This window comes from Phacochoerus africanus, chromosome 14, assembly GCF_016906955.1.
Source record: "Phacochoerus africanus isolate WHEZ1 chromosome 14, ROS_Pafr_v1, whole genome shotgun sequence".
NCBI lineage: Eukaryota > Metazoa > Chordata > Mammalia > Artiodactyla > Suidae > Phacochoerus > Phacochoerus africanus.
Window position 1 is genome coordinate 36124435 of NC_062557.1, and position 24927 is coordinate 36149361.

At 36.5% G+C, this 24927-nt stretch overlaps 1 protein-coding gene across 1 annotated transcript in view; it reads left to right on the top strand.

Annotated features, from left to right (window-relative positions):
- Nucleotides 1-24927, top strand: part of MED13 (mediator complex subunit 13) — a 98943-nt gene that overhangs the window by 35524 nt on the left and 38492 nt on the right. The window contains 6 exon segments of the mRNA XM_047758042.1: nucleotides 4254-4934; nucleotides 16702-16915; nucleotides 17882-17963; nucleotides 20813-20934; nucleotides 24432-24522; nucleotides 24651-24865. Coding sequence (XP_047613998.1) covers nucleotides 4254-4934; nucleotides 16702-16915; nucleotides 17882-17963; nucleotides 20813-20934; nucleotides 24432-24522; nucleotides 24651-24865 — 1405 coding nt within the window.

Sequence of the window (24927 nt, forward strand, 5' to 3'; positions counted from 1 at the left end):
ACTCTCAAGTGTTCTGATGTGGTTTTGCATAGGTTAAGTCAGTCGTGTTATAGATTCTTTGGATTAAAGACTGTGCAGTTTTTTAAAGTCAGGCAACTTGTTGAAAACTTGCCTCTTGTTGATAGAGAGATTGGAATAAAAATATGGATAGATGACCTCCTGTTTAACAGTTTAAAATAGTTACAAACCATATGCACCTAGGGTGATAGGAAAACCAAACTTAAAATGCGGGACTCCAATGCATTATTTGTCTTGAGACTAGAGGTTGGCAAACTATGAGCCACTGGCCAAATTTTGTTCACCCCCTGTTTTGAGTGGCCTTTGAGCTGAAGTGGTTTTTATGTCTTTAAATAGTTGAGGGAAAAAAAGAGTATTTTGTGAAAATTATATAAAATTGAAATTTTAGTGTCCATAAATAAGAATTTATTGGGACAGAGCCACATCTGTTCATACATGTATTTACACATACATGTATTAACTGTGGCTGCTTTCACAAAGTTGAGTAAAAGTTAGACTGGAGCCCCAGAGCCTAAAGTATTTTTACCATCTGGTCCTTCACAGAAAAAGTTTGCCAGTTCCTGGTCTAAATAAGACCAATAGAATGCTTAAATGAAATTGGGTTTTTCTTTCTCTATGTTGGCGTTTTTATCAAGCGGTTCTTCTTTTGAAGTTTCTAATCTAGGCTTTTGCTTTATTCTTTTTGAATAAATTTACCTCTCTAGTAAATACAGTGTTTCTAATTGTTCACCTTTTTTTTTTTCCCCCACTATTGGGTTTTGTACTCTAGATTTCCCATCTACCCCCCCCCCCCGAAATCTGGTTCTCTTCTTTAATTCTTGAATATATTTGCTTTTAAGAAATTTCAATTGTGCAAATAGGCTAGCTGAAGTAGCCCTTGACCATCCTTTCTTTCTAATTCCTACTACCTCTCCCTTGAAGTATGACTAAATTGGATATTATCCTTCCACACTGTTTTTGGTAATTTGGTGTGTTATATGTGTTTTTCCACAATAATGTGGATGTATTTGGCAGTTTATTTTTTTCACTTTATGGGCTTAGATCTTGCCATTCAAGTTACTTGTGGATCTGCTTTATTGTTTTAAAAAACTTCTTGGTATTCCACTGAATGGAAGTACCATAGTATATTTGATCATCTGGATTTGATGGACAAATAGGTTGTTTCCAAAGTTTTTATTGTGTTTACTTTTTAAAAAATAATACTTATGTAACTATCAATTATTAGATTTCTTTTCTTTTCTTTTTTTTTTTTTGTCTTTTCTAGGGCCGCACCTGCAGCATATGGAGGTTCCCCGGCAAGGGGTCTAATCGGAGCTGTAGCTGCCAAGCCTACGCCAGAGCCACAGCAATGAGGGATCTGAGTCGTATCTGCAACCTACACCACAGCTCATGGCAACACTGGATCCTTAACCCACTGAGCAAGGCCAGGGATCGAACTCACAACCTCATGGTTCTTAGTCGGATTCGTTAACCACTGAACCATGATGGGAACTCTTGTTAGATTTCTTTTTAAATACTACTTTGTGATAAATGTCCTAGGAGTTCCCTGGTGGCTCAGCAGGTTAAAGATCTGGCATTGTCACTGCTGTGGCTTTGGTTACAGCTGTGGTGCAGGATCTATCCTGGCCAGGGAACTTCTGTATGTCACGGATGTGGCCGAAAAAGAAGAATAAAAAAAAAAAGATGATGATCAGCTTGACTCCTTCATTTTAAAATTTTTAATCATGTGTTCTATGAATAAAAAGTTTTCTTCTTTTGAAATCTGTATTTTTTTTTTCTTGACTTATTGCATTGGCTAAAACTTTCAGAAAAATTGTCAAATAGGGAGTTTGCTCTGTGACGCAGTGGAATTGGCAGCATTTCTGCTGCACCAAGGATGCAGGTTTGATTCCGGCCCAGCAAGGTGGATCAAAGGATCCGGCGTTGCCGCAGTTGTGGGGTAGTTCACAACTGCAGCCCAGATCTGATACCTAGCCTGGGAACTCCATATGTCAGGGGCCAGCCAAAAAAGAAAAAAAAAATTGTTGAATACAAATTTTGAGTATATTTTTGCTTTGTTCCTCGTCTTAAGGGGAAATTATTTAGTCTTCCATCATTAGGGATGATGATATTGTTTCTCATAGATGTCCATTATTAGATTAAGTTCTGAGTCTTTTTATATGCTTTCGAGTCTTTTTATATGAATAGGTGTTGAATTTTGTCATTTTTTTATATTTATTGAGATAATCGTGACTTTTCTTTTATTCTGTTAATGTGATGAATAATACTCTTTTATGACGGTGTGCCTTAACATTCCTCCGACAAATCCCATTTGGTTATGATGTATTCTTAACTTAGAGATTACTTGATTGTTATTATTTTATTAACGATTTGCATCTGTGTTCTTGAGGTATGTCATACTATAATTTCCTTTTCTTATGATGTCTTGTGTCGGGGTAATGATGGATTTCTCTTGTGTCCTTTTTGATATAACTGCAGTTTTCTTTGATGACTTTCATGCTTTTTTCCCTGTGTACAGTAAGATGTCCCAGGCTCTGTATAATCAGATATTTCAGCATGTTCCCTCAGTAAAGAGTTCTTTGAAAAAGTGCCTGCCATGCTCTTTAATACTCTTTCTTTTAATATTCAAGTTACCCCTGCTATAACAGAACCATCAGAAAAATAAATTTTAAAAGAAAACTAAAAAAAAAAACCAAAAAAACCCAATGAATACTGCAAATCCTGCACATTTTTTCCCTGTTGTTTTAGTTAAAAATATTTTTAGAGACTTCTTGTTGTGGTTCAGTGGGTTAAGAATCCGATGTAGTCTCTGTGAGAATGTGGGTTTGATCCCTGACCTCTCTTCGTGGGTTAAGGATCTGGTGTTGCTGCAAGCTGTGGTGTAGGTAGCAGATCTGCTCAGATCCAGTGTTGCTGTAGCTGTGATGTAGTACTGCACCTGCAACTCCAATTTGACCCCTAGCTTGGGAACTTCCATATGCTGCAGGTATGGTTGTAAAAAGAAAAAATATTTTTAGGAGTTCTTTTGTGACTCAGTGGGTTAAAGATCTAGCGTTGTCACTGCAATGGCTGGATTCAGTCCCTGGCCTGGAAACTTCCACATGCTGCAGGTGTGGCCAAAAAAAGTTTTATGGGGAGTTCCTTGGTGGCCTAGCAGTGAAGGATTTGACATTGTCACTGTTGTGGTTCAGGTTTGAACCCTACCCTGGGAACTTCCACATGCCACAATTGTAGCCCCCCAAAACAAAACAAACAAAAAAGCAGCAACAATCAGAAAGTTAAATACTTTTTTATGTACATCAGTACCAGTTGAGTTTGGAAATCTGAAAGTGCCTGGTGTTTTTACTACATTGAAAGAAATCTTGGAGTTCCCATTGTAGCTTAGCAGGTTAAAAATCTGACATAGTGTCTGAGGATGCGCTTTCAGTCTCTGGCCTCATGCTGGGTTAAGGATCCGGCATTGCTGTGGAAGTACTATAGGCCTGCAGCTAGCCTGGGAACTTCATACGCTGCAGGTGCAGCCATCAAAAAAAAAAAAAAAAAAAAAAATTAAACTCAATACAATTACTAGATTTTTTAGGTATGTAGTTTTTAAGTCCTTCAATTCAGAATTGCTTCACATCATGAGGAAGAAATTCTTTTAGGCATTTCCTTTTCTTTTCCTTTCCCAGTCGGCTTTTTTTCTGTAGTGGTAAGCCTTGGGAGAAGGTAGGTATGGTTATGGGACCCATCAGTCAACTCCAGGGCTATCTAGACTGACCTAACTTTAATCTTGATTGATCTAACTTCAGTCCAGTAGAATAAATTTTTTAGCCAGTTGCTTTAGAATTGTAGATGATGACTAAGCTCAGCCAAGACATTGACAATGGTTTATAACAATTACTAATGGTAAAATACCTGGTACATAAATGAATAAATTTGAATCCTTTTGCCCTACAATAATTCAAATCTCATCTCTATTTATTCAGGTACTAATTTAATTATACAAGTCAAATCATCTTTGGCTATCTGATCACAGATTAAATGACCATGAGAGAATTGGCATTTATGGATCCTTGTACATGCTGTTAGTTTTAGGTCACCGAACAAAGTATTTTTTATATATAAATTCAAATAATTTTACTTTTAGGCTTATATGTGAAAAACAAATGGTATCTGAAATGTCTAATAGTGTTAACTTGTGTACTTAGATGTAATAGTTATACTATAAGTAAACTTTTCTTTTAACTTTTTAGGCACAAAAATCTCAAACCAAGAAATCCTGGACAAGGACAGACGCCATCTTTAAGTCAGCAACAACAAGTACTTCCTAAGCACAAGACCAATGAAAAGCAAGAAAAGAGTGAAAAACCACAAAAACGCCCCTTGACTCCTTTTCACCATCGTGTATCTGTTAGTGATGATGTTGGCATGGACACAGATTCAGCCAGCCAAAGACTTGTGATCTCTGCTCCAGATAGTCAAGTGAGATTTTCAAACATCCGAACTAATGATGTAGCAAAGACTCCTCAGATGCATGGCACTGAAATGGCAAATTCACCTCAACCACCCCCACTTAGTCCTCACCCATGTGATGTGGTTGATGAAGGAGTGACTAAAACACCTTCAACTCCTCAGAGTCAGCATTTTTATCAAATGCCAACACCGGATCCCTTGGTTCCTTCTAAACCAGTGGAAGATAGGATAGACAGTTTATCCCAGTCTTTCCCAGCTCAATTCCAGGAAGCTGTAGAACCTACAGTATATGTTGGTACAGCAGTAAACTTGGAAGAAGATGAAGCTAATATAGCCTGGAAGTATTACAAGGTCCCAAAGAAAAAAGATTTAGAGTTTTTACCACCTCAACTTCCAAGTGATAAGTTCAAGGATGATCCAGTTGGACCTTTTGGACAGGAAAGTGTAACATCAGTTACAGAGTATGTATTTTTTAATAGTCACTATTATAATTTAAGGGTGGAAATGATGTAAGTTCTTAATTCTAGGACTCCAAAATGGTTTCAGGATAGAATTTACAATAATAAATCCTTTGAGTTTTAATTTTGCATAATTTCGGAGTTCCCTGGTGGCCTAGCAGGTTAAGGATCCTGCATTGTCACTTTGTGGTGTAGATTTGATCCCTGACCTGGGAACTTTTGCATGCTGTGGGTGCAGCCAAAAATTTTTGCATAATTTCTTTACTGTGTTTTTTCTTCAGGGAACCTCTTATGAAATATTTTAGTCAACAAAAAGTGGAAAAAAATGAGAGTATTTATTCATCAACCAACTTAATTAAGAATTTAAATTCGTCATCAGCCAGCTTAAGGATTTTACCTAACAATTAGAACTGCTGTTTACTATTTTACTTCCTCCATTCTTCTTCCATTATCCTGAATTTGATATTATCATTTCTGGACATATTTTTATTTTTAATTTTTATCTATTTATTTATTTTTTGGCCACCCTACGGCATTAGGGAATTCCTGCGCCAGGGATTAAATCTGAGCCACAGTTGCGACCTACGCTGCACTTGTGACAACACCGGATCATTAACCCACTGGGCTGGGCCAAGAATCAAACTTGCCTCCCAGCACTCCAGAGATGCTGCCAATCCTGTTGTGCTACAGCGGGAACTCCTCTACATGTCTTTATACATACAGCTAATATACATACAGTTAATTCATTTTACTTGCTCTCTAGTATTGCTTTCTTAAGAATATGCCATAATTTATCTCCTGTTTTTGAGATGGACATGTTGATTATTTTCAGTTTTTCACAATGGATGTAACAGTGAGCTTTTTTGTACACATTTTCTCATATACTTATATAAGAATTCCTCTAGGGAATATAGCAAAAAAGTAGAATTGCTAGGCCATGTATGTTCATATTCAGCATTAAGGGTTGTTGACAGGTAACTTTCCAACTATACCAGTTTATACCTTCATCAGCCAGCAGAATATGAAAATAGCTATTCTACATTTTTCTCAATACTTGGTATTTTAAGACTTTGAATTTGGCTAATCTGCTGAATGCAGAATGGCATCTTATTGTCTTAATATATGTTTTCCAGATTCCTGGTGAGGTTAAGCATCACTTTAAAGTGTTTATGGGCCTATACATAATGTTTTTTAGTTTATTTTCTTTATTTTCCTGATTTATTCTTTCATATTTTTTTATTAATCTTTTATTAGTTATATGTGCTGCAGATATCTTTTTAGCCTATTATTTTTCTCTTTTTTTTTTTTCTGATTTATTCTTTGTATATCCTGGCTGTTAATCTTGTATTAGTTGTATGTGCTACAAATCTCTTCCTCCATATGTGGTTTGCCTTCTTTGTCCACATTATGTATGACGTACTCTGGGGCAGAGGTAGGCTTTTTTCAGGTCTTCCTTTCCTTTTCTATGTTGTTCTGATTATATTTATCATCTGTCCCATAAGCTTTTTGCACTTTTATCTGTAGTTTGTTTTTAAAGTGAAAATCAACCAGCCACTGTATTTATTCTACTATTATATTTGTTAAAATTGTCTACCTATTTATCAATGAAAGGCCAAATGGTATGCAAAGATTATATTTCCTTCTCTAACAGTCTGTTGTCAATGAAAGCTTTTAGGATCTTTAGCTTTTGAAATTTCACAAGAATATGTGTTTCTATAGTGGTCTTTTATTCAGTCCTTGTACTGGATTTTTGAGTAGGGCTGGTACAGTTTGAAGTCTTTTTGGCCCAGCACTGAAAAATTTCGCATTTTCTTGGATGATGTCTTTAGTTTTTTCTCCATTCTCTGCAGAACTTCTGTAATTCAGATGTGAAACTTATGTATTTTCTCTCATTTTCCATCCTTTTTCCTGTGGGGATGCCTTAACTTCTAGCCTTTATAGTATTAATATTTGTTTCTTAATGTTTTTTAATTTCTAAACTTTTGTTTAAAATAGCACCCCTGCTGGAGTTCCCATCATGGCGTAGTGGAAACGAATCTGACTAGAAACCGTGAAGTTGCTGGTTCAATCCTTGGCCTCGCTTAGTGGGTTAAGGATCCGGCATTGCTGTGAGCTGTGGTGTAGGCCGGCAGCAACAGCTCCGATTAGACCTCTAGCCTGGGAACTTACATATGCTGCCAGTGTGGCCCTAAAAGGACAAAAGACAAAAAAAATAAAATAAAATAAAATAGCACCCATTGAAGTTACCCCGTCATGGCTCAGCAGTAAAGAGCTCAACTAGTATCCATGAAGATGCAGGTTCTATCCCTGGCCTCACTCAGTGGGTTAAGAATCTGGCATTGCTGTGAACTGTGATGTAGGCTGCAGACGTGGCTTGGATCTTACGTTGCTATGGCTGTGGTGTAGGCTGGCAGCTATAGCTCCAGTTTGACCCCTAGTCTGGAAACTTCCATATGCCACAGGTATGGCCCTAAAATGCAAAAAAAAAAAAAAAAAAAAAAGAAAGCACCCTCTTGTTTAATATCCTGTAATTTTTTTCTTTAGAATTACTTTATTTTGGTCTTTTTCTTCTTTTCTTTTATTTTTGGCTATGCCCATGACACATGGAAGTTCTGGGGCCAGGGATTGAACCTGCACCATAGCAGTAACCCAGGCTCCTTCAGTGACAGTGCCAGATCCTTAACCTGCTGCACCATAGGAGAACTCCATTGATCTTTTTCTTTATTATATTGATTCTCATCATATTTCTTATTATTGTTTAATTTTACACATTTTAGCATGAGGGAATAGAGGAGATAATTAGAAATTTTGTATATAAAAGCAGAGCCTTGTTGATTGGCAAGACTTACTCAGTAAATATTTTAGTATGAACTGTGCATCATAGGGAATGTTTCAGAGGGGAGGCCTTTTCCTTAAACTTCCAGGATGAAAAGGATTCCAGATCTTGTGCCTTCACCAGGGGGAATTATTCATTTTTTAAGAAAAGGAATCCTCTTGGGATGGGCAGGGGGAGGATAAATAAATTAGGAGTTTGTGATTAACATATACATGCTACTATATATAAAATAGACGAACAGTAAGGACCGGCTGTATCGCACAGGGAACTATATTCATTATCTTGTAATAATCTATAATGGAAAAGAATATGAAAAAGAATATATTCAGTTTTTATATACATATATATAACTGAATCACTCTGCTATACAACTGAAACTAGCACAACATTGTAAATAAACTATACTTCAATTAAAAAATGGTTATTAAAAAAGAAAACCTGTTCTTTTTCTCCATTTTCAGCTTTTTTTCATTTCTATCTAGAGATACAAGTCCATATTTTCTCTGGTTTTTAGACAGTTTGGCTCTCCTGTTGTTTATATATTTTGCCTTTAGTCCCCTCTTGCATATTCTAAGCTATGAACTTTCTGTGCTCTGTTTCACTGATTTTGAGCTTCCCTGAGACTAAGTAAAATTAAAATGCCTGATCCATTTACAGCCTTTTTTTCATTTCCCCATTAGAGGTTTATTTTCTTTTAAAATTCCTTGGTTATTATTTTAGTAGACAAATCTGTATGCTTCCTCTAGCACTTTGAATCTTAAAAGTATTCTGGTATGGGAGTTCCCCTCTGGCACAGTGGGTTAGGGATTCGGTGTTCTCGCTGCAGTGGCATGGATTATGCTGTGGCGCAGGTTCGATCCCTGGCCTGGGAACTTTTGTATGCTGTGAATGCAGCCCCCCCAAAAAGTATTCTAGTGTGACTTTTTAAAAAATTAAAGTTAATCTGGATTTGAAATTAAGGGATTTAGGGAATTAAGGATACCTGTGACCATGGAAGATAACTAATACATTCAATCATTAGTGGCTCTCTTGAAAGCAAATGATGTCTTAGAAACAAGTCTTAGAAGATACTTAATTTTGTCTAGGCAAGATGTAATATAAAAATCTAAGCTAACTTCAGTTCTTGCCTGAAACTCCTTGTTTCTATACTTCTCTTCATGTATTCTCTATAGAGCAGTCAGAGTGATCATTGTAAGTTAAATGTTGTTACTCATTTGCTTAAAACTCTTCTATAGTTTCCCTTTACATTTAGGATAAAATCCAAACTCTTTTCCTCATGTTTAAGGCTACACAGTCTGCTCCATACCCAGTTCTTCAGTTTTATTTACTACTCTCCTATTTGCTTCCTGATTTTATGACACCAGCTCTCTTGCTATTCCTTCAAAACCTAAGGGCCTTTAGAATTGCATTACAGATTGGGGAAACAGCTCACCCTTCTGGTTCATTTGAACTCAGAAGTTACCTTCTTAGGAGGAGATATTTCCTTGACCGCTGTACCTAAATTGTACCTCTGTTCACTCCCCAAATCATTACCTATTCTGTGCACTGCTTTTTCTCCTTATATATATAAAATCTGAAATTATATATTAATTAATGGATTTTTTCATGTTAGAATGTAAGCTCTGTGAGGGCAAGGACTTTGTCTTGTGTACTATGTTTTTCCAGCACACGTGCACACACGTGTGCACGTGCTTGCGAACAATCCTAGGTACATAGTAGACATTCAGCAAAGGTTTGCATGAGTGAAATGATAGTATGGCCCTAGATTTCTTCATGATTTTAAAACTTATTTATTTCTAGGTGTTATGCTTTCTTATTTAATGTATGTAAAAATATAGGGGTGTAAATATTTTCAGTTTTAAAAACTTTAATGAGTTTTTAATGCACATGTTATATTCCTAAGATCCAAGAATTCTAGCTATATAAATGTGTTGGCTGCTTGTGTGCATGAATCTTTGAGTGAAGTGAAGGTCTCTTAGAAGTTAATACAGCTTAACCTTAGAATCTGTTCTATAATTACTTTGGTATTTTTGTCATTGAATAAGAATGGGAAAGAAAGATAATTTTGTTTGTTTGTTTTAGGGTCACACTGGAGGCATATGGAGCTTCCCAGGCTAGGGGTCCAGTTGGAGCTGCAGCTGCCAGCCTACGCCACAGCAACCTGGGATCTGAGCCACGTCTGTGACCTACACCACAGCTCATGGCAACGCTGGATCCTTAACCCACTGAGCGAGGCCAGGGATAGAACCCACAACCTCATGGTTCCTAGTTGGATTTGTTTCTGCTACGCTATGACAGGAACTCCGAACATAATTTTGAAAGGTAGCATGCAGAGTAGAGTGGTTCTGGGTCATGATTATGTAAATTAAGGAAATAATGCCTTTACCCGTTCTTGGTCAACAGTTTTTCCTCATAAAAAGAAAAAAAAAATTAAATAGAGGATTTTTAAAATTGGATGTTTCATATGAATATTGTTTTGGTTATTCCAGTTATTAAAATGTGTATTGTGTCACAAGTCACTTATAGATAGAATCCTTACTTTTACATTGTAATAGAAGATTAGACTAGGGTAGATATCACAGAAAGTCATCAGAGGCTTAGCTGCTAAGTGAATTAAAAAACATTTATGGACTGTAACTGTTTTATACATGGTAGCTTATAAGTTTTGCTTTCATGTTTTTTTTTTTTGTCTTTTTGCTATTTCTTTGGGCCGCTCCCGCGGCATATGGAGGTTCCCAGGCTAGGGGTCCAATCAGAGCTGTAGCCATTGGTCTACGCCAGAGCCACAGCAACGCGGGATCCGAGCCGCGTCTGCAACCTACACCACAGCTCACGGCAATGCCAGATCGTTAACCCACTGAGCAAGGGCAGGGACCGAACCCTCAACCTCATGGTTCCTAGTCGGATTCGTTAACCACTGCGCCACGACGGGAACTCCTGCTTTCATGTTTTAATCATCTGAATGACCTCTCCTTTTCCTGGAGTTATTTTTCTATGGTAGTACTCAATTGGGGCAGTTTCTGCCCCTACCCTCTACCCCCAGGTGACATTTGGCAGTATCCAAAGACATTTTTCGTTGTCACAACTGGGGGTATGCTACTGATCTGGTAGATAGAGGCCAGGGATGCTGTTAAATATCTTAAGTGTATAGGAGATCCCCCACAACAAGGAATTCTCCATCCTAAAATGTTAATAATTTTGAGGTGCTTTAATGTCACAAATCCCTTTTAACAGAAATTTGAACCCTAGAATAAGTTATTAAATCAGATATGCCATACATGTTTACTGATTAGTTTCACTAGGGTGCTGTCTCCCATACTATTTTAGTCTTCCCAAACCACAGTAAATTACCTGGCATGATAGTTTTCTCATCGTTAAAAAGATCTTGTTGGAATAACTTACTAAATCAAGCACCTGCTCTTAATATTACTTGAGGTGGGATATCATGAGAATCAGTCATCATCTTATAGAAGTGGCAAAGCCAGTTGACAAAATCAGATGATGTCCTTTGTCATAAAAATAAATTCTATGGAGAGTTCCCCTTGTGGTGCAGTGGAAATGAATCTGACTAGTATCCATGAGGCTGCAGATTAGATAGCTGGCCTTGCTCAGTGAGTCCGAGATCCGGTGTTGGCATGGGCTGCGGTGTAGGTCACAGATGCAGCTTGGATCCCACATTGCTGTGGCTGTGGCTGTGGCCAGCAGCTGCAGCTCGGATTTGACCCCTAGCTTGGGAACTTTCTCATGCTGAGGGTGCGGCCCTAAAAAACAAAAATAAAAATTCTGTGAATTGTTGTTATGCTTTATTAATGACATTTAAACAATCTTCTTAAATTCTTTTAGAGGCATTATATATTTTTAAAGGTTATAATATGATCAAACACATTGCTAGTCAGAGCAATCCATTCACCAGCATGGTTTTATATAAATTTGTGAATTAATATTGCCTAGTCGTTGTACATTTCTGTTGTCTTTTTTGACTTTCGAGTTTTGAAAGTGTTTTTAAATGTATAGCAGTTAATTTTAATGAGGTTAATTACAGGGCTGTTGCAACTTGTACATTCTCCTTTTTTAGGAAGATTGTCTTTTTTATAGTTCATGTTCCTTAAAGATAGATTTTATCAGTTGGAATAAAACTGAAGTTTCTATAGTATACAAGATGCTGTAAGACACTGTTAGGGTTTAAAGTAAATTTGGTCCTGGCCCTAAACAAAATTGTAGTTTAATGGAAAATAACATTAAATTCTGTGATATGACTATATATAAAATATAGTAGGGGTGGAGAGCCATAGTGGGGAATAATTCCATTTATGGAGATCAGAAGCTTTATGTAGTTTGGTATGGATAAATTATAGGGTGTTGCTTAGTAGTCTGGTGTGTCATGATGGAAATGAGACCTGGAAGGTGGGATAGGGAGATATAATGGATTGGCAAAATACTGTTTGTAAGGTGATACAGGGCCATTACTGGGAAATTAGAAGGACATAATAGGGATGGAGGGATTTTATAGATGTTGCGGAATAGACTAAAGGACTGTATGGGTAGTTAGAATATTTATACAATGCAAAGAGGGGCAAAAATGCATCAATAGAAATAAAAGATTTCATTATAGTAGTTGACTTTTATAGATATGTGCCTTTTTAGGAGATCATGGATAAATTTATTTTTAAAAATTTTAAAAAGCATTAGCCTTAAAGCTCTTAAGTATATACTTAGTATGGTAGATAATTGGGGTGTTTTGGCTGCACCCATGGCATGGGAAAGTTCTGGGCCAGTTCGAACCCACACCTAAGCAGTGAAGTGAGCCACTGCAGTGACAATGTGAGATCCTAATCCACTGTGCCACAGGGGAACTCTGAGGAGAAATTTAGACCTTTGTTTTGTGTTAAGTAATGTCTTAGTTTCCATTTGGCATAAATAAATTGTTTTCTTTTTCCATTGATTGCTATTAAGGGGTGGTGCTAGGCTTTCATAATAGGTGGAGAAATGAAAGAAAGATTTATTTTTCCATTCAGTTTTAGATGGTGATGGCTGATTAGTACAGAGTAATTACATCATCATTTCTAAGCATTTCATTTATTCATTTATTCTTATTATCCGGCAGTTGATGCCAGATTTTTTAGCAACTACTTTAAAGCAAAATTCCTTTTCTAATTTGTTAGAATTTAAGAGGAGGAGAGAGAGTTGGTGTGGGGAACATACCATATCCCCTTCACAAGATATACATATCTACAGCAAATATCTTTTTTTTCTTTTTTCTTTTTATAGCTGCACCCAAGGCCTATGGAAGTTCTTGAGCTAGGGGTTAAGTGTATTTTTTCAAGGGTTTAGCACTTAGTTTAAGTAGAAATTGTAACTGCTTAAAATAGGCTGCTGTTCTGATTCAGAAGGAACCTTTCTAAACCCTGAACAAAGAACTGTACTTACAATTTCTTGGTCAGTATAAAGGATACCTCTGGGATGGTTAAGGAGTCGGAATTGTCACTGCTGTGGCTTGGGTTCGATCCCTGGCCTGTGGACTTCCACATGCTATGGGTGTGGCCAAAGAAAATAATAATAAGGGATACATCAGGATATCTTAACCATAATGTATATGAATAGAGCTAGCTCTTATGTTGTATTAGTGATATACCAGGTTTTTACTGTATGTATATAGTTGTAGAATGCATTATTTGATCTCTAAAAAGATAGTTTCTAATTATATTGTCTCATAGAAGTCTATGATGAAATAAATTTGTCTTAATTTACTGTATTCTAGATCTTTTTAAGATTTTTTTCTTTGCCTTATTTGATATCTTACTTTAATGCATTAAAGTTATGCTTTTGACAGTTAGCTTGGCTCAGTTTAAGCACTGGCTCTGAGTATTGGCGATGATACTGGAAAAGGTACTATTAAAATTTTTTTGAGATTTATTAAATTCGTTTCTTCATTAGCATTTCCTCTTGTAGCTTATCTCCTTCTATAATTGCCAATTCTAAAAAACTGTCTTAACCTTGTCTGGTAGAATTTTATCGAATAAAAGCATTAAAACATACGCTATAAGCCATATTAAATTTTTGACAAGTACACTTTAGAGTAGTATGTTACTTTGTCATAGTAAAAGGAAGGAGATAGAATTATGAATAATATAAAAGTAATTTCAGTATGCTTTGAGTTTTGAAAAGCTTCCTGTTCATGGCTGTACCTAATCATTCTTTTCCAGTTTGTCTGTATTTATCTTTATATCTGATTGAAACTATCTCTGTAGTTAACTCTTTGGCTATATGTGAATGTTCCTTTTAGAAAAGGAGAGGTGTGTTGTTTCTGTTTGCAAAAGTGTATGTATACTATATAATTGGATAGTGAAATGATAATTTGAGTTTTTAATTTGACATCTCTTAAAAAATCAGTTTTTCTATTTTTAATAGTTTTAAATATAGAAGGATGTGTCATGTAAATTTATAGTTTTAAATTTATTGTGACTTGATATTCTTGATATTGACTTCTTTTAAAGTCTTTGCTTATCCCACTGTCTGTGAGAACCATTCAATAAAATAAGAAAAAGTTGCCTTTAGGTATTGCATTTGGTTTACTCCTTTTTATTCCTAATAGAGTCCTGTGCAGTAGGGTTTTTTTCCTTTTGATGTTACTGCCCACTAGCTTTAACAACTACCTATGTAAATAGTGTGGCAGTTTTTATGCTTCTGCCAGAGGACAACTTAATACGAAAAACAGTTGCTTTATTCACCTCAACACAGAGTAGTCTTTCAGGTTAGTGACAGGATGGTGGATAGGTTCATGTACTTTCCCCCAAGAATAGTTAAGTGAATATGCATACTTAAAGTCTTTCCAGCTGTAACTCTGACACCATGTGACCGTTTCTTTCTATTGTAATTGTCACATCAAATTTGGAGAGCATACCCTCCGGTTCCTGTCTCATGAGGTTATTTTAAGTATTAAATACGAAAATACATGTCAAAGTCGATGGACATACTATTTGAAAAGATTTATGTTGGTATCTGATAGTTTGGGAAACAATTACTTAGGGTCTAACATGATGAGGTACAAAGCTTTTCTTAAAACGTATCCCATTGACATTTGTGTTAGCACTATGTTCCTATGGAAGTTTTTGTAGACTTGGGATTTTAGTTTGGGGTTAGGATATATAGAGTGCCTCTGGTGCTGGACATTGGTGAGTAAGTTAAGAAAATATCTCTGTCATTCAAATAATTTATAAGCTAGCAAATACCCTTACTGATCCCAAATCTTACTTTTTTTACAATTTGTCTTATTACTCACAACAGACAGTAGCAGCAACAGTATCACTTTCTAGTGAATAATGATGGTTTATTTCAAAGAACAAGATACTGTATTCTAGAATTAGTAATGCGAACAAAGTATCTCAATCTTGTGTGCCTTTTAGATTCCATTTATTAGTTTAGCAAATATTTATTGAACACCTATTGTGTGCTAGGCACTTGCAGGTATTTGGGATAGTTCAGTAAACAAAGACAAGATCATTGACATTTAGAGGCTTATAGTCTAGTGGGAGTGCCGGTCAACCATGAACAGAAGCAAATTACTTAGTATGTTAAGAGATAAATGCTATGGAGAGAAAAATAGGTTAAGGGGAAAATCACTGTTGAGGTAGTGAACATATTGCAGTTTTAAATAAGGTCTCATAGATAAGGTGACATTTAGACAAAGACTTGAAGGAAGTGAGGGAGTTGAGATGTTTGGAGGAAGAAGTTCCAAACAAAGAGAACGGCCAGGAGTGTGTTTGGCCTGTTTGAGGAGTATCAAGGAAGCCCCTGAAAGAAGAGTAAGAGAGGGAAGAATAGAATAGTAGAAGATGAAGTTGGAGGGGAAAAGAAGAGACAGATAATGGAAAGCTTTGGAAGGATATTATAGACTTTGTTTTTATACTCAGGGTAAAATAGTCCTTGCAGGATTTTGAGCATTATCTGTCTAGAAGCCTGGTTGCTACTGTTCTGGCAGCGTGGGAATCTCAACTTTGCAACCATAGAGAACGTGATTTGGGAGTCTAAAAGTATCCCATACAAACCCAAAATGAATTATTTCTGTATTCACACTCACCAAGCACCTTGGTCTTCAGAGATGTAAAAGTCCTGGTGATTTCCAGGGTTCTGTAGTGCAGATCAGCTTGTTGTGGCTTCCCTCTCTCTCTTAGCCTTAGATTTATACCTTCCTCTGGTCTTTGTTTCCAGTAGTTCATCTTTCCAACTGCACTGTTGTCTTCTCGCTTGTTCTGTTGTCCTTTGTCATTTTATTGGATATTTTAGGAGAGTACAGAGAAACTTGTTTATCGGTCACCATCTAGAATGAAGAGGCTAATAATATAAAAATTGGATTTTCCAATTTTTAAAAACCTCTGAGGTACTTGCGCTAAAACTCCACTTGCCAATGTAAACACTTTGCCAGAATTATTCATAGTAATGTTATTTTCGTGAAACACAAATCAGGCTCTTAAATTTTTTTAAACTTAAAATATATCCACTCATTGCAATAGGAAAAGGATAATCACTTTCATTATATAATTGTATAAGGGTATATATAAATTGTATAAAAGTTGTCTTATCTCACTGTATAGTTGGGAGTTTGAGAGTTCCTGTGCTGGAGCAGTTTAGATTTGAATCCCTTTCAGGTTTATGGATTTGGACAAGTTAATATGCTTGAGGACTTGGGAATAGTGTCACAACAAAAGACAACACATTTTGTTGGAAAGACTATGAGAACAGCTGCATTTTCTCTATTGTTAGATTTGAGACTTCATATAACCTCTCTATGCTTCAGTTTCTTCATTGTAAAATGAATTGCAGGTTTGATCATCTCTGAATAATTCTACAAACTTTATTATATTTAAATATTTTTGGAAATTTGTTATGCTTTTATTGAGAATAAATATAATTATTCTAATTTTATTTTTTATGCAGGTTAATGGTGCAATGTAAGAAACCTTTAAAAGTTTCTGATGAATTAGTGCAGCAATATCAAATTAAAAATCAGTATCTTGCAGCAATAGCATCTGATTCAGAACAAGAACCTAAAATTGATCCATATGCATTTGTTGAAGGGGATGAGGAATTCCTTTTCCCTGATAAGAAAGATAGACAAAATAATGAGAGAGAAGCTGGAAAAAAACACAAGGTAAGAGAAATCAAAGTACACCAAAGTGTCACTGATGACTTGTAGCTCTGTATAGAACCACTCTTCTCACTTAAAAAAAAAAAAAAAAGATTTATTCTTTGAACTTAGAAAAACATTTTTAAAAAATAGGTAAATCAGGTATGTTGTACAAAATTTAGGAGCTTGTATGGACTTGAAATTATAGCTGGTCTCTGACAATGAAAAGATCTTTAAAACTTTTGAAATTGGAGAAGGTACATTAATTTCTTCTATACTGAAATCAAGACAGACAAACTGTTTTGATTCTGAGTTAATCTGTGCTATAGGTGAATTACTGGTTTTCAAAAATGCAATAAAATAGACATCACTGAGTTTAGAAATACATGCTATTTCTAAATATGTGAGTTAAGAACGTGCAGTGCCCCTAAAAGTAAGATCTTACATTAATAAAGTGTGGGATATACAAATATTTATTTGATTAAAAATTTTGAAATCAAATGTTTGAGGATTTTTTAAGCACAAGATAACTGCAAGATAAGAATTTTGCTTGAATACAAAATTGGAAATTGAAAGCTGTAAAATTGCATAAAGGACCAATGTGTTTAATATAAAGACTTCATTTCACAAAGTTTTATTTAGCCTTGCTGGGTATCAGACACTTGACATTGTGTTTTTCTATAAATAAGGAAACAGTAGTAGCTGGAAAGGCAGTAGGTATTTTAGAAAGAACATGGACTTTGGAATTTGGTAGATTTAGGTTGAAATCCCAGTTCCACCTCTTATCAATGTATTTCCTTGGTTATCTTTAGGACTTTTTTTTATCTGTAAAATAAGCATATTACTTACTTATCATGTAGGTTAGTGGTGAGAATTAGTGAAATGTCTATAGAACACCTAGTAGAATGCTTGATATATAGCTACGCAATAGTTGGTATATTTTATTATGGATAAAATATATTTCAGCCTAATGTGTAATATTGTATGCAGGTAGAAGATGGGCCATCTAATGTAACAGTGTTATCACATGAAGAAGATGCTATGTCATTATTTAGTCCCTCTATCAAGCAAGGTAAAACATTTATTTCCTGATCAAAATACTGTATTTCAGGATTGTTTCTCTGAACTAATGTGATATTGTTGGGCTTTTAGTGTTCCTTTTTTTTCATGATTCGTATGCTTCATAGAAAGGGACCTATCTTTAAATGATGGATTTTTTATTTATTTTGTACTGGGAGAAGCAAATTTAGGTGATAGAAATTCTATTTTGAATTATTGGAACTTCTTTTCCTTTTTTTAACAAATAAAAATAGTTCTTACCTGTAAAATCAGGAGATAGGATAAGATCATCACCTCTGAGATCCCTCTCAGGTCTAAAAACAATTTATGAATTAGACTTTACTGTAATTTTGATGTTCCTTTCTTCACCTCCTGCCAAGTTAGAAGAAGTTGCTGAGGTAATCAATTTAACATATGTATTAAGCGTATGTTAGTGTAGCCGCTGTTTGTGGCACTGGAGATTCAGTGATCAGGACTCCACTTTGAGAGTGTCTGACTTGTGCTTTTTGTGAATAGAAAAAAGAGACGCTATATATTAGTTCTTTTACACAATCTATTCAACTTTTGATGTAGACAAGGGAAGTTGTCCTTTGATATGTGTCTTTTAGGGACAAAGTTTTGTTTTAAGATTTGGAATAGATAGAGAGGGTTAGGCTCTGTGCAACTACAAACAGGAATAAGAAAAAGCCCAGGAGTTCCCTTGTGGCATGGCTCAGCAGGTTACGGAACCAGCATTGTCATTGCAGTGGCTTTGGCTGCTACTGCGGCGCCCGTGTCAATCCCGGCCTGGGAATTTCCACATGCTGCTGCCCCACCCCCACCCCCCAAAAAAGTCCATCTGAATAAGGAAGAGATGGTCTTTCATGAAATAAATAGAGTGGTTAGTGGTTCTGAGTAGCTTGGTGAGTTAACAGTTTGGGTTTTTTAGCATATTTACTTACCCCTAGGAGACAGGGAATTGTCTTCTTGTGCCTGTGGTGGGGCTTTCTCAAAATTTGGACCATCTACCATAGTATGGGGCATCTTTGTAAGGTGTAACTTGGAAATCTTGGTTTTTAATAAGTACCCTCCTAGATGATTTTTACAGATTCCAAAATTTCAGAACTGTTGCCCTTGTGAATCTTTAGAACTGATATGCAGAAGCACTTGGACAGTGACTTTCATCTTTCCAAAAGCGAGGACTTGTTTCAAGTCATTTAACATCCTGAGGATGCTTTGGAATGTTTATATACCAAACAGCAATTTTTTCTGGCAGTATAAGAGGAATTTAACTTTGATTTGTATTTTTATATTTTCTAAAGCAATCATATTTTTTCCCTAAAACTAGAAATAAAGCAAAAAGGAAAATTTTAAAACTGAAATGAAACTTAGACTTCACTTGAGAGATACTTAAATAAGTACTGAAATCCATAGCACTGGGCAGTGTGCTTTACCTACTACGTCTGTCACATTTAATTCTTGCCATTACTGGAAGACAGAGAAGTTGAGTAACTTTGCCTAGGATCATACTGTTAGTGTTGGAAGTGGGATTCAAATTAATGGTCTCTCTGACTCAAGAGCCAGAGCGCTTAACTATTCTGTGCTGCTTCTACGTTTTAGGAAGATAGAAAAATTAAAATGTGTGTGTGTTCAATTCTATTTCCCTCTTAGTGTTTTTTTTTTTATTTGATATATTATTTATGTAGATTACTTAGCAGTGTTAAGGATAACATAGCCTTTGGTGAGTTTCTTGGGGAAGGAAGGTATCGATGTTTATTTACAACTTTTTTCTTTTTTTTCCTAAATTTTATTGAAGTATGGTTGATTTACTGAGTTGTATTAATTTATTCTGTACAACAAAGTAATATATATGTATGTATGTATGCATACACACACATTCTTTTTCATATTCTTTTCCATTATGGTTTAATCACAGGATATTGAACATGGTTCCTTGTGCTATACAGTAGGACCTCGTTGTTTATCCCTTCTATGTATAAGAGTTTGCATCTGTTAATCCCAGGCTCCCTATCCATCACTCCCCCACACACCCTCCCCCCTGGGCAACCAAAAGTCTGTTCTCTATGAGTTTGTTTCCATCTTGTAAGTAAGTTCTTTCGTCAATTTTTTTTTTTGCCTTTTTGTCTCTATGGCTGCACACATGGCATATGGAGGTTTCCAAGCTAGGGGTCTAATCAGATCTATAGCCGCTGGCCTACACCAGAGCCACAGCAATGCCAGATCCAAGCCGTGTCAGCAACCCACACGGCAATGCCAGAACCTCAACCCACTGAATGAGGCCAGGGATTGAACCTGCAACCTTATGGTTCCTATTGGATTTGTTTCCGCTGTGCGGATGGGAACTCCATTTCTTTTGTCATTTTTAAAATGAGATTTTATGTATAAGTGATATCATATGGCGTCTTTCTCTTTCTGACCCAATTTATGTGATAATCTGTAGGTCCATCCATGTTGCTGCAAATGGCATTATTTCATTCTTTTTTATGGCTGAGTAGTAGTCCATTGTATGTATATCACATCTTTATTCATTTATCTGTTGATGGGCATTTAGGTTTTTTCCATGTCTTGGCTATTGTAAATAGTGCTGCTGTGAACATAGGGGAGCATGTATCTTTTCAACTTACAGTTTTGTCCAGATATATGCTCAGGAGTAGGATTGCTAGATCATATGGCAACTCTACTTTTAGTTTTTTATTTTCAACTTTATTGCCGTGAAACAGAAGTCTATATATTAAGCAAATTACAATGTCTTATTGCAAAGCACCTTATAATTTTTAATGTTACGTATCTAGCTTAAATAAATAGAATAATACTTTGTTGGTAGTATAATTTTGATTTTGTTTTTCCGATTGACATATATAGATGCTCCACGAGCTACTAATCATGCCCGTCCTCCATCAACCAGTTTGATTTATGACTCAGATCTGGCTGTCTCTTATACTGACCTTGATAATCTTTTTAACTCTGATGAAGATGAATTGACGGTGAGTATTCTATTAATGATTACAATTACAATTTGTTTTCTTTGATTTATGTAAGTTTATTTTTCAGAAGTGATATGTGACATTGGTTTCTTCTTCTTTTTTTTAAAGGACTGCACCCTCAGCATATGGAAGTTCCCAGGCTAGTCATCAAATTGGAGCCGCATTTGCTGGCCACAGCCACGGCCATGCCAGATCTGAGCCACATCTGTGACCTAAACTGAAGCTTACAGCAACACCGGATCTTTAACCCACTGAGTGGGACCAGGGATTGAATCTGTGTCCTCATGGATCCTAGTCAAGTTTGTTACTGCTGAGCCACAGTGGGAACTCCTGGCTTGGCATATGGAAATTCCAGGCCAGGGATTGAATCTGGGCTGCAGCTGTGACCTACCCCACAGCTGCGGCAACACTAGACCACTGCCCTGGGCTGGGGGTCAAACCTGGCGCTACCACAGAGACAACGATAAATCCTTACCCTGCTGTGCCACAGCAGGAACTCTCTGAGGGTTTTTTGTTTGTTTGTTTTTTTAGGGCTGTACCTACAGCATGTGGAGGTTCCCAGGCTAGAGGTTGAATCGAAGCTATAGCTGCCAGCTTACACAACGCCAGATCTGGCCGCGCCTGCAGCCTACACCGAAGCTCACGGCAGTGCTGTATCCTTAAGCCCCACTGATCAAGGCCAGGGATCAAACTTGCAACCTCATCAATACTAGTCAGATTCATTTCCCCTGAGGCATGACAAAAACTCCTCCCTGAGCATTTTTGATGTAATGTCACCTATAAACATTAAAGGTTTTTTTCTTTATTTTTTATATTTTAAGGACATGTATTATTAAGCTTAATGTAAGTTTCTGCCATGTTTTTTTTTTCTGTAGTCCTTTAGAAGCAGAATTATTTATCTGTTCTTTGATCCTCTTGTTTTAGAAATGACCTAAGAATTGACTCAGTTAGACAATAATAAGTAATTAACATTAAAATTATTTACCTTGTCAATTTATTAAGAAATACCACTTCTTTTTAATATGTTTTGTGTCATGGCCGTTATTATAAGTCATCTACGTACTCTATTAATGAAAGAGGAAGAAAAAGTAATACTTTATCTTTAAGACTCTTGCAGAGAAGGGTGAAGATAAAAGAAAGCTTAAAATGGGATTCCCCATAATATCAAGTCTCTGGCAAATTAATGAATTGGATGATGCATTATAAAAGGGAATTCTTGGGAGTTCCTGTCCTGGCTCAGTGGTTAACAAATCCAATCAGGAACTGAGAGGTTTCGGGTTCAATCCCTGACCTTGCTCAGTGGGTTAAGGATCCGGCATTGCTGTGAGCTGTGGTGTAGGTCACAGATGTGGCTCAGATCCCGTATTGCTGTGGCTGTGCCATAGGCTGGCGGCTACAGCTCTGATTAGACCCCTAGCCTGGAAACCTCCATTTGCTGTGGGATCAGCCCTAGAAAAGACAAAAAGACCCCAAAAAAAAAAAAAAAAAAAGGAGAGAATTCCCTTTTCATCTTCATAAAGGTAGCTTGGAAACTTCCGTTTCCATTAGGTCTTTTTTTTTTTTAATATATTTTAATTTTTTTGTTTTTTAAGGCTGCATGTTTTTTTCTTCTTCTATTTTTCCGTACTTTGTTGCTGTTTTCTTTTTATTTACAAACCCTTGTGTTGAGGGCTGCACATTTATGTACACAGATATGTACACATTTGGTGTCTTCAGTCATAATGTAGATAACATTCTACATAAACTTTACTCCACATCCCATAGAATAGTATATTTTAGGTAAATCTATCCCTGAATACTTTGGTACTTTTGTACTTTATCTCTACTATCAGCTGTGGCTCTTCTGAGGTCAAAGTTTGTAATCAGAGGTCAGTCTCCTTATCTGACAAAGTGGCTAACAAGAGACAAGGAACCAAGATGTCAGCTATAACAACACTGGTGACAGGTTGGAGATGATAAATCTTAGTTTGTTCACTGTATTAAACTTAATTTGGGAGTTCCCGTCGTGGCGCAGTGGTTAACGAATCCAACTAGGAACCATGAGGTTGTGGGTTCGGTCCCTGCCCTTGCTCAGTGGGTTAATGATCTGGCGTTGCCGTGAGCTGTGGTGTAGGTTGCAGACGCGGCTCGGATCCCGCGTTGCTGTGGCTCTGGCGTAGACCAATGGCTACAGCTCCGATTCGACCCCTAGCCTGGGAACCTCCATATGCCGCGGGAGCGGCCCAAGAAATAGCAACAACAGCAACAATAACAACAACAACAAAAGACAAAAAAAAACACTTAACTTTAGGAGTTCCTGTCGTGGTGCAGAAGTGAATCCGAGTAGGAACCATGAGGTTGCAGGTTTGATCCTTGGTCTTGCTCAGTGGGTTAAGGATCTGGCATTGTCATGAGCTGTGGTGTACGTTGAAGATTTAGCTTGGATCCTGCATTGCTGTGGCTGTGGTGTAGGCCGGCAGCTGTAGCTCTGATAAGACCCCTAGCCTGGGAACCTCTATATGCTGTGGGTGTGGCCCTAAAAAGACAAAAGACCAAGGGAAAAAAAAAAACAAAAACCTTAACTTTAGGGAGTTCTCATTGTGGCTCAGTGGGTTATGAAACTGACTGGTATCTATAAGGATGCAGGTTTGATCCCTGGCCTTGCTCAGTGGGTTAAGGTTCCAGTGTTGCCTAAAGCTACAGCATAGGTCACAGATGTGGTTTGGATCCAGTGTAGCTATGGCGGTGGCATAGGCCAGCAGCTTTAGCTGTGATTTGACCCCTAGCCTTGGAACTCCCATATGCTACAGGTGTGGCGTTAAAAAGTAAAAAAAGCAAAAACACTTACCTTTTCTTAGGTGTCCTATTGAAGTTTGCTTTGTTTTATCTGTTGTGGCATGAAGAAGATTATTAAATATTAAACAAGGTAAAAGTGTAAAGAATTTGGGGTGATTGATTATGTAGACGTCTTTAATGTCTTTTATTTAAAGGTAAAAAAGCTTTATGAGTAAGAGGCCATTCTGATGTTAATTACAAACCCTTATTGCAGGTTTTTCTTATAATTTTTATTTTAATGGGTTTTAAGTGGTAAGTTGTTCTTCTTTGTTTGTTTGTTTCTTTTGTGTTTTATTTTTTGTTGTATCTGTGGCATGTGGAAGTTCCCTGGCCAGGGATTGAACCTGAGCCATAGCAGTGACCCAAGCTGCCAGAGTGACAGTACCTCATCCTTAACTGCCAGGCTACCAGGGAACTCTGCTTCTATGTATTTTCTCTGAAGAAACTTTTCCCTCTCTGTTAATTGGGGCAGTATCAAATCAACAGATAAACCAATCTGGGTTCATTGGTAAACTAAAAATGTCTTTTATATCTTCAAAAATATCTAGTATATGAGTTTAGCATTGATGGGCTTTTATTCACATTACATCTGATTGATTACTGTCTTGATCACATTCAATTAAATGTGATTTAATTAAACTTAAATTTCAGAGAAATATTTGTGTATGTGTTTTTTTTAATAGCCTGGATCTAAAAAATCAGCAAATGGATCAGATGATAAATCCAGCTGCAAGGAGTCAAAGACAGGAAATCTGGACCCGTTATCTTGCATAAGTAAGCTTCTCAAATCTGTCCAGAAAAATCTGCCATCTTAATCTCAACAAAGTTCCCCACCCCTTTGTTTTAAACACGGAGTAACTTCTTTTTCATTGTATGTTAAAATGTGTATTTATTAAATATAGGCACTGCAGATCTTCACAAGATGTATCCCACACCACCATCATTGGAACAGCATATTATGGGATTTTCCCCAATGAATATGAATAATAAAGAATATGGTAGTATGGATACAACACCTGGAGGAACTGTTCTAGAAGGAAATAGTTCTACTATAGGAACACAGTTCAAAATTGAGGTCGATGAAGGATTCTGTAGCCCCAAGCCTTCTGAAATTAAAGTAAGTATTTTTCTAGAAAAATAATTTACTTTCTGTATTTTTATTAGTTTATTACTGTATTC